We start from the raw sequence: 10,183 nt of genomic DNA, 5'->3' as shown, positions 1-10,183 counted from the left end.
AGACCTGCACCTTTGAAAGCTGAGCAGCAAACCGATATCTTTCTTTCTTTTTTTTTTGGCAAGTACAAATATTTTTGATGGGCAAGAGTGATAAGGGAAGACAGTTAAAGGCCGTTTTCAACAAGGTTAGTTAAATGTTATATAGAGCAGAAAGCATGCCATTGTTATAATTTGCATGCCGCACTGAGCTGTATGATAAACTGATGCCTAATACCATTTTTCTTAAATGTTTAGCCATCTTCTCCCTCAATGTGGTACACCAGTATAATGGCACGCTGGTCTTGTGAACCCAAACCCAAACAACCAGCTATTATGTTTTATAAAGCATCTAACAAGCATCCAGTTTCAGTGATGACCTTGCATGAAATCATACTGTGCCAATGTGCGTAGTTAGGACTTGGCATTTTGAAAAATAACTAATGTTTCCATTTGGGCAAAGGCAAAACACGAGAGTACTAGTAGGAAATGATTAGGAAAGAGCTCTGTTGTGATCCTGCATGGTACTGTATGTTGAACACTAGCTATTTACTTGTCATTTATGCTGACAAGCACAGTGACAAGTGGCACTGCCCAAATCAGGAACAGCAGGTGTTCTTAATAGAGATGTAAACGGTTGAAAAAAACATTCAAAATTCCAGGGGGGGGGGGGGGCAGTTTTTTTTTTCTTTTCTTTTCTACCAGGATAAAATTTAAAAAAAAAAAAAGAGCTTCTCCACAGAATTTTTCTGTTATGCTGCGATTCCTTTCGACGTATCTAAAAGTTTGGTTGAAAGGAGGCGTTTGGGAGTCTGCGAAGCACCTATATAGATTTATCCAAGTAGGGCAGGGGCTTAGCTTCAACCAGCCCTTGAGCCCCCTCGCCTGTCGCGTACTGCAGATTCCCCTTCTTCTGCAGCATGTGAAAGAAACCGGTCCGAGTTTGGAAATGTGCACACCAAGCTACACGACAGGCTCCCAGTGGATCGTGTGCAAAAACTTGTGTACGTGCACTCGAACTTCAATGTCCAGAAAGCTTTGTCCACTGCACAGCGAGGCATCGACGCGACAAGCGGAAATGAATCAGACACAGATTGATACAAATATTGGTCTTGACGCTTTGACGTGAAATCAATGCCTTGACGTAAAATTGTGCCTAAATTTTGAAACCATAAGCTCAGCTGGGCCTTTTGTGATGCAATAATGTGGCAATTATAATCTTCGCACGGTTAGAGAAATAAATGTGTCAGGTATTTAACAGCTCTGTGTGCAATCGTCTCTTTTTTTTTCAGTTTTTCTTATTTTTCTGAAAAAAGGATGAAAGAAACCAGTTTCTTTCACGCCCCACAATATTTCATGAAATTTTACATCTCTCGTTCTCAACTCTCTCAGTGAATATATACTGGCAGCAACAAGATGGCGAGTCAGGCTGGTTGGTTAAAGTTCATGTGAAACAGATCTTGAAGCGCACTGGCCCACACACAAAAGGTTACAGAAAAGCAGACAGGGCAGTGCTTCACTCACAAATTAAAATTTTTATCGAACACAATGACTGTATAGGTAGTTGCACAATTTCTAGTGCACACGCAGCAGGTCATAGAAACAGGTTAAATCATCAGAACCACCAGTGACTCGCAATACAAAAAACTTCACTCAAATGCTAATTATCAGAATACACAATCTCCTTGTAATTCAAAATGACTGTGACATGACTGATTCATGCTTTTCTTTTCTTCATATGGTATGATTCTACGAGCTCACGAGTTAGCTGATCGTAATGTCTGAAAATAATTTGTTTCTTTGAAAACAGAATAGCAACCATGGTTCCTACAATGGTGAGCAAGATGTGAAGATCCTGGTGCTTTAAGAATGCGTGATGTACCCTGAGGTAATCACTGATGCACCATCCGGACTGTCCCACATACACTATGCCAGATACACGTGTGACAAATTTGGTGCAACGTTTCACAGTGCAAATGATAATTCTGATAATGCCCAGGCTTACACATGAAAGGTTATTTTTTGCGATAAACAAGACATCAGTCTGATACCTAGCACCAACATGTTTCCAGTTATGTGCCACGTTCTGCACATACAGAGAGAGTGCTGTTTTTTGTTTTTTCTTCTGTCATTTAACATGCTTTTTTGGAAAATCATTCTTTTTTTTTCTACCTTTTATTTCCTTTGCTAAGTTCTTGCATACGGAAGTGAGTACGTCTCCAGGGTAACGTGCATCATGAAATTTTCCTACCTAGCCCTTAAAGCTCTCATTCAAAAGGTGAAAGCAATCCTTTTGTAATGCGGACATAAAGCTAGCTTTTACTATTCCCCTCATGACCAACTTAGAATGACCAGGCTTGAAGTTCAATACTAGTTTTATACTTCTTGGCAAAAGTGTACGCCGGAAAGTTCGGAAAATTGTAAAAATAGTGGTTGCTATTTTGTTTTCAAGAAAACAGATTGTTCTCAGACACCAAAATCAGCTAACTTGTGAGCTCGTAGAATTGTACCATATGAAGAAAAGGGGGAAGCGTGTCAGTCAAGTCTGAACCATTTTGCACAATAAGGCGTCCACCTACCTTGATAATTAACACAAAATATATATATATATATATATATATATATATATATATATATATATATATATATTACAACTTTAAGTCAATTTCTGTCACTGGTGGTTCTGTTGATCTACCTTAATTGTTTCTATGCTCTGCTGTGTGTGCACAAGAAATTGTGTAACCACCCCTTTGAATTTAATTCTGGGGTTTTACAAGCCAAAACCACGATTTTATTATGAGGCGTGGGGGACGTAGCGGGGGACTGTGGATTAATTTTGACCACCAGGGGATCTTTATAGTGCCTCCGAAACTACCTCTTTGTGCTAAACAAAAGTTTTCACTTGTGAGTGAAGTACTGTCCTGTCTGCTTTTCTGTAACCTTTTGCATGTGCCCTGGTGCACTTCAAGATCTGTCCAACATGATGCTGGCAAAAGTAATGCATGTAGTTGCACCAGCCATGCACTTCTAATCAATGAAATGCGCCAGCTTGTCCTGTTCCTATATTTCTTCCCTAGTGACATCGGTAATCTGTGGAGCACAATAGCTTGGATAGTGAGCAGCCTCGGCACCACACATGATGTTCATGGCTGTTTGATAGCATCCCGACAGTCATTGGCCATGGACCTGAAAATGTTTACTCCTATACACCTTGGGGCATTGCCATAGGTATGTCAACAATAGACTGGCCAGCAGAAAGGGTCCTGCCATGAATGTCCAAGCCTCTGCAATGCAGCGAGTTGAACAAGTGTGTGCTGGTCTGATACAGTTGAGCTGCTTATCGCTTTCAGACATCTCCAGAGGTAGTCAACACGTAATGTACAGTTGACTCCTGCTTGCTGTGGGCTGGAGGTCTCATGAAAAAAACATCTAGCTTTTTTACATAACCTGAGCTCTAGGCAACTTTTTCAGCCTGTAGCTCAGTCAACATGACCTTGAATTTCACATTTCAAGATGCACAACGTGCTACTAACACTGCATTTATTTACTACATGCACTGGATCATTGTGAAGGGTGCATACACAGTTTTACATGACGTCCAGTATGGCATGTCTTTGTATCAAGCAGTAACCTGTCTGCTGGCTTATCCAATGAATGCACTGTGAAAGTGATATCCACAAAAACAACCAACGAATAGGACTTCAGTGTTTTGACAGTGTCTAGAGTAGCACCTCCCATCTTCCTGCTTTGTGCCGTTCCCTTTTTCTGGGGTTAAGCCCAATATTCAGCACTTCCAGCCAATGCAAGGTGCTGGGGAGCTAACTTACTCAATAAATGCCCATGTCACAGGCAATTTTCACCCTTCCTCTCTTTATAATGTGGCAGCTCCCCATTTCTGTCTACTATCAGTCACATGATTTTGTGAGCCTGATGTTCCCAATTCGAATTTTTTATATTCAGCATTTTATTTATAAAAGTAGAAAAATGCTAGGATAGGAGGAAATAACTGCTTTATTAACAGCTTGGCAACGTTCCTACCTCATTTTCATGGCACAGAAATCAGCTGAGTGCACATGTTCTCCTGAGAACTAAGGACAACACACAAGTACATAATAATTTTTCAAGTCGGTTCCTAGTATTTACTGGCATCTTATGCAAAAAAAAGAAATGTATGTGTTTAAATACCATGGTTAAATGCCAAAAGCTGCGTCCCAATGTATGTGGACAGTGACGATCTCCATATTTGTGATGGTAAAATCTGCTTTTCTTTGCCTAAACATATAGATGAAGATGTGACATCATGCGGTGCATTGGCATGTTGATGCTGCATCGTGGATTTTTGTGCGATCTCACGGTATTTGAAACAGACTTCACACATGCTTTTGTCGTCTGTAACAACACCAACAGTCCTTTTCAAATCAGCATCAATTTTCTCGATAGCTGAAGGCAAGGACGTCCATTCAACTACTGCTACACAATTCCACATGCACCTGATATCTCTGGGATGGATATGTTATGTAATCACTTCCAAATTAATAATTAAAACATTTGAAGGCAGTGTGCAATATAATGTGCAAGGGGTCTCAGGAGTATATGCAATGCTTCATGCATGCAGATTATAATCATACATCATTTATACAAACATATGTATCCAAACCCTCCCAAGTGCACGCCAAGAGACTGGCACCATCCCTGAAGAGCATGCATAGCCTATTGGACAAAAAATAATTATGATCCCTTCATTACGACCCTCATCGAAAAAAAAAAAATGAAGAGATAGATAATATCCATACCAGCATTGCTATGATATATAACTTCAGTTGAAACTTGAAAAGTAAATTTAGAAGGGAAGGATGGCATTCAAAAATTTTGTTTAAATGGCTAGAGGATTTTGGCCCAAGCAGTAACATTAATATTCTTTGTACAAACAATAAAGAAATGACCCTAAACTGCAGCTAGAGGGGTGCCATATTTTGGACACTAATTGCATTATGTTGCTTTGTACCTGGGAGCATGAACGAGAGGGATATGTCCACCTGGACTATCTATTATATGTCCTTAACCCCCCCAGATTTTCATCATGGGACACTGTGAACAAGATTCCATTAACAGGCACTAAATTACTGTGAACAAGAAAGTATTGTTAAATAATTGCACATACAGAAAAGACAGGCAAGACTAGCATGTTTGTGCCTTCTGTCCATTTAGCATCATTTTATCAACTAGCCCAACAAGTTTTTCTCCTAAGCAAGTAAGCTGTGGTAGCAACCTCCACAGCGAGAGTGCAGCATATGATATATATAGTTCTTGTTTATATTCAGCCTCAAATTGCAGCAGCACAAGCTGGCTAGGGCTACCTTAAAAAACACTAGGCCTGAAAAAGATCTTTACATGTTTCAAATAGAACTGCCTATTAGCAGTGTGCATTTGTACTAAATCTATTGTTTAATTGTGGAGGTGCTAGGAACAGTATCAAGCCCATCCTACCTGTCATGACAGTAATAAAGACAATCCAAATACACAGGTAAAAGAATTTGTATTTATTACAGCTCTGTCCCAAATAATTGTACATGAGGCTCTGATCAACAGTGAGCATTTTTATTAAAATAATATGGCTGGAATGCACCACATTCTGCATGATATTTGGCCATAGTGAAGTCCCCAAGTTCACATGTTTGAAGGATTCAAAGAGGGCATGAGGCTTCGAAAGGCTATTCCATGTAAAGCCTTAACCAATAACCCATAAAAGGAATTGTGCTTTCCATTTACATGTGAGAAATGTGAGGGAAACACTTCACCATTACACCACACAAAATATGCAGAAGAATAGACATGCAGTCTAAGAAAAATTTGTTGGGAAATCCTGACATCAGAGAAAACATTTCCATTGACTACATTTGCATACAGTGTGAAACAGCGCACTTTACTGGTAAAACTTTCGAAGTCAGTAAAACATAAGTACATGTTTGTAGATGACACAATTTAAAATGTCTGAGCCTACGCATAAATATTTTGAGCTTTTTTTTTTTTTGAGGCCTGAAAAAATTAAAATATGGTCACTAGAATTGTGGGCCTGATGTTCACACTGCTGACAATGTCCCACTAATTTCTAATATGGCCTGTGCATATTGCCTTCTTTTCTTTCTCTATCAATTCAAGAGCCTGTAAATGCTGCAAGGTTGCCCCTGCAATGTTGACCAACTCCGAAAGTCCTATACAGTTACTTATCAGCGTTACAGCTTGTTTTCTGAACATCCGCAGTTCTTAAAATAGGAGTGTACAACACAAGGCTTAGTTATTTCAAAACATAGGCTGCAACTGTGATGAGACTAGATGGATTCAGTTGCATGGAGAATGGCATTGACAAGAGTATATACACTCTGGTGCAACTACTATTCACCATTAAAGCATGCAACTGCTTACAAAAAAAGGGTATATAAATAGCAACACTACCAATGTGGTAAATGTAAACTTAAATACACAATCATAGGAACATTAAGAAAGTAAATGTTGGCACACAATCAGAATATGTTGGCTAGAAATAACTTGCCTCACACAATCATGTGTGATTGTAATGTTGCAAGCCACACCACATATACACAAGTCTTCTGTTGAACCGCTCGCTCATTGGTGCTCGAATTACACACAGGGGTGGCATTCTGCAGCAAGTTCAGTTTAATAAAACGTTTGGGTGCATTACTTAGCTGTTTTGTACAGATAAATCACAAATGTGCATTCTCTGTAAGATTGCTGCACAGCAAATTTAGCATTTTCAGGAACAGAGCAGTGGAACTATCTCTCATAGGGTAAAACATGATGCATGCCTTGTTTTGCCATCAAAGTGGGAGATAGCACCATCAGTATTGCAAATTCTTTTTTTTTTTTCTGTAATAGCAGATGATGCATACTTGATGTATATTTGGGTGAACCAGCTGAGCAATTCACCTAGATGTGGTATAAGAAAATACCCACCAAAAAATTCCAGCTCTATCTGGAGTTTGAGCGCTAACAAGCCAGCACTTCAGCAAAAAAGACCATGTATACCTGGCACTGTGCAACATTCAGTGGAAGCCTTTCATACCAGCTGCACCTAGAGGTAGCTCACACAGTTCTTATGAACATATGGTGTGGGTGACAATTCCACCTAAACGCCGAGGGGAAAAAGTTATTCGTACAGTAAATCACTACTATAATGACATGCAATATAATTAAATAATGAATGCAGATAACAAAATGCAACACCACCTGCTGAGAGCTCTACTGCCTGTAATGTGAATGGCAGGATCAGAAAGTAATGATGATGGCAAAGCAAAATAGCTGCTACACTCAAATGCCTAGTAATGAGGCCTCACAAGATATTAACTTAGCCACACAGCCAAAGAGTATTTTAACCTGGAGTTAGTGTGGACCATTAGATGCACTGTGACAATCACCTCTATCTTGTGTCACTGGGAATTGAATGAATGGATACAAGTATCGCATTACAACAGTTCACTACCATACACCGACAGCAAACATAAGTTGCGGGACATCAAGCAGAACATGTATCCGAGAGCTGCGCCACACTGTAAACCTGCGTCACTAGTGGCAGTCGTAGCTGCAATGTGTTTTAGCTTGAAAAGGCAGGACAGCACACACTTAAGCACGAGTTATCTAAATCTCGAGTTGAGCTGCCACAAAATAACTTCAGAATGTTACGACTTGGCATCAAGAGCCCTCACTGCCACTGTGTGCACCCACTTACACAGAGCAACACTCAAACCATTCATGAGCTTCTTCTACCATATTGGCCACTTGGCTCTCAAATTCTGCTGGCACAGTTGAAATGAATGTGCATGGACGCTGCCTCCTGGATTAAGACCTTAGCAAGCACAGAGAAATGTCATAGTTCAATGTCACAACCCACCACAAATGGCAAACATGCTTTGAAGGGTGCAGCATGCCATCGAAGCAGGGAGAAAAAAAATCACAGATACCAATTCTCTTCTGCTTTCCGTGAAAATTGGCATCTTGGCCTCGATGAGCAAATAAGCAATTTCCCTCCCCTAATAGATACCAAGTCTTGCAAGGGGCTTATTGTACTTCACGGACACAAAGTCAAGGATAATCTTACACAGCTTATAATAAATACAACACAACATATGCACACACATAACAGTTCCTTTGGCTTAAATTTCTTCAACATTTCACTGCCAGTGATCTCTGCACAAAGCCTCCAAAAATGATGAAAGACAATAATGCAGGGAAGACAGTGGACTGTGTTCCATGGCATAAAATCAGTCTGGTCCACTTTAGTCAACACAGATCGCCCACAGTCAAAGTCTAGTTAAATAATGGTAGATTGTAGAAGTCATAGCCACGGCACCCCTTCACAGCACAGTACACATACACCACATGGTATGCTGTAAAAACAGAAATTGCAAAAGTTATGGTTAGTAAAGGGAATGGTCTGTATAATGCAGTGTAGATGAACACTGCATGAAACTATTTCTTAAAAATCCCTTTCTTGTTTGGTTATATACAGCTAACAGTGAGCAGCTCATCTTAAATACTGTATGCAGGAAGTATCAGGCTTCCACGTAGTTTTAACCAGTGCATGAATTGGGAACCCGTTTTCAAAAAGTTGCACAGAGTTCATTCACTAAACATAAGTGATGGCTGTTTTATTAGAGCTGCTGAAGTACAGGTGTTAGGGCAAGCATTTGGGTAGTTAACAACTATATTTTTACTTTTAGCAAAAGGCAACTTGCCTCCAGGAATGAAACAGATGGCACCAGCAATAAAGAAGACCAGACCTTGGACACCTGTGAATGCAGCGGAACCACATTAATGTCACTACGCCAACATATTCCTGTTGACATAACCATTCATGCTAAATTAAGCTGAGGTCATTCAATAGCATATACTTACCAACTCTTGGCAATATCTGCACGACTATCCCAGTAGCGATGAGGCCTGCAAGTTCATACCAAGAAGACAAGTATAGCTTCATATGCACTGACTCAATATGAAAGGAAATGTTATCCACCTGATCACTTTATAAAACTACAAAGGCTGTTTGGTGAATACAATTTCGCAGGCATCTGACATACATCATATTATGCGAAAGGGTTCCAACAAATTGTGAGTCATACGTTTACAACTTGCTTTTCGTTTTCTGGCAATGCAATAAATTCCTACAACCATTTTCATTTTCTTATGCGAACGAAACTAGTAGCACGAGGCAAAGCAGTGTGGTTGTATTAATAAAACTTATGCAAAAAAGGTGTAGAAAAGCTCAATGCAAGTTGTCTGCATTCAGCACCTTGTGCAGCAGTACGGAAATACTCTTGTGAATGATCGGGTTGCATAATGTGCAAGTCAATGCTACTTAACTTTCACACGATCAATATATATAATATTGAACAACTGAATAATAGGCTGACAAGCTGGCTACATAACTGCTACGCTAATTATGTCTAACACATAATCCCGAGACGTGAATCGTGAGAGACTGATAAATGCGACTCACCTAGGCCAGCGAGTAACAGGCCAAAAGCTGCCAACATCACTCTCCAGTTTTCGCGCACTTTGGGGTGCGTCCACCATCTGTCCGTTTGAAAAGTCATAAGTGCACGGTTGTGGTTTGGAGTGCTGGTAAGCGATCCCAATCAGAAATCGACCACTTACCCATCCCTGGCGTCGTATTTCTGGAATCTCTGGTCACACTGGATCAAGGAGTCGCTATCCTTTGACAAGTTCTGCAAATTGATTACAAGCGGTTTGTGCCTACGTTATGAGTTGCACAAGGACATCAGTCTCCTGTCATCGCGGAGAGCACGACTCGCCTGTCAGTGCGGATGACTCACCTCCTCAGGAAGCTTCAGTCTGAGAGGTTTGCTGCAGCTGCTCCGATTGTTTCGGTCCCTGGGTTCCTCGACCCGAACGGCGACGCTGTCGGTCGCAGTCATGTCTTGCCGTGGTTTCAGCGGCGTGCTCTCCGTAGTAGAACCGTACGTGCGGACAATGTCGTCGTCGTCTGGGTCAAAGGCATCGTCAATTGTGAAATTAGACTTCCCAGACATTTCACTCTCGCACCTGCTTAAGTTGGCCCCCCCTAAACGTTATTTTTGGTCTTTTCTTTCATCAGGATGCGCATGCGGTGGATGCACGCAACACAACGTCACGGATTACGTCATGACCGTTACCTTTACCACTTTTGAAGACT

At 40.6% G+C, this 10,183-nt stretch overlaps 1 protein-coding gene across 1 annotated transcript; it reads right to left on the bottom strand.

Moving 5' to 3' along the window:
* Positions 1 to 5,558: 5,558 nt before the first annotated feature.
* LOC142575258 (transmembrane protein 134) lies at positions 5,559 to 10,148 on the bottom strand. The gene is made up of 6 exons (XM_075684455.1): positions 9,825 to 10,148; positions 9,646 to 9,716; positions 9,488 to 9,564; positions 8,887 to 8,931; positions 8,727 to 8,780; positions 5,559 to 8,378 (listed from the first exon to the last, which is right to left on the bottom strand). Exons 1-6 carry the CDS (start codon positions 10,038 to 10,040, stop codon positions 8,299 to 8,301), a joined length of 543 nt encoding a protein of 180 aa, XP_075540570.1. The 5' UTR covers positions 10,041 to 10,148; the 3' UTR covers positions 5,559 to 8,298.
* Between the last annotated feature and the right edge of the window lie 35 nt (positions 10,149 to 10,183).

The sequence above is a fragment of the Dermacentor variabilis genome, chromosome 3 (genome assembly GCF_050947875.1).
Source record: "Dermacentor variabilis isolate Ectoservices chromosome 3, ASM5094787v1, whole genome shotgun sequence".
Lineage (NCBI taxonomy): Eukaryota > Metazoa > Arthropoda > Arachnida > Ixodida > Ixodidae > Dermacentor > Dermacentor variabilis.
Note: the sequence above shows the minus strand (reverse complement) of the source record. Positions and strands in the feature narration are given on the sequence as shown.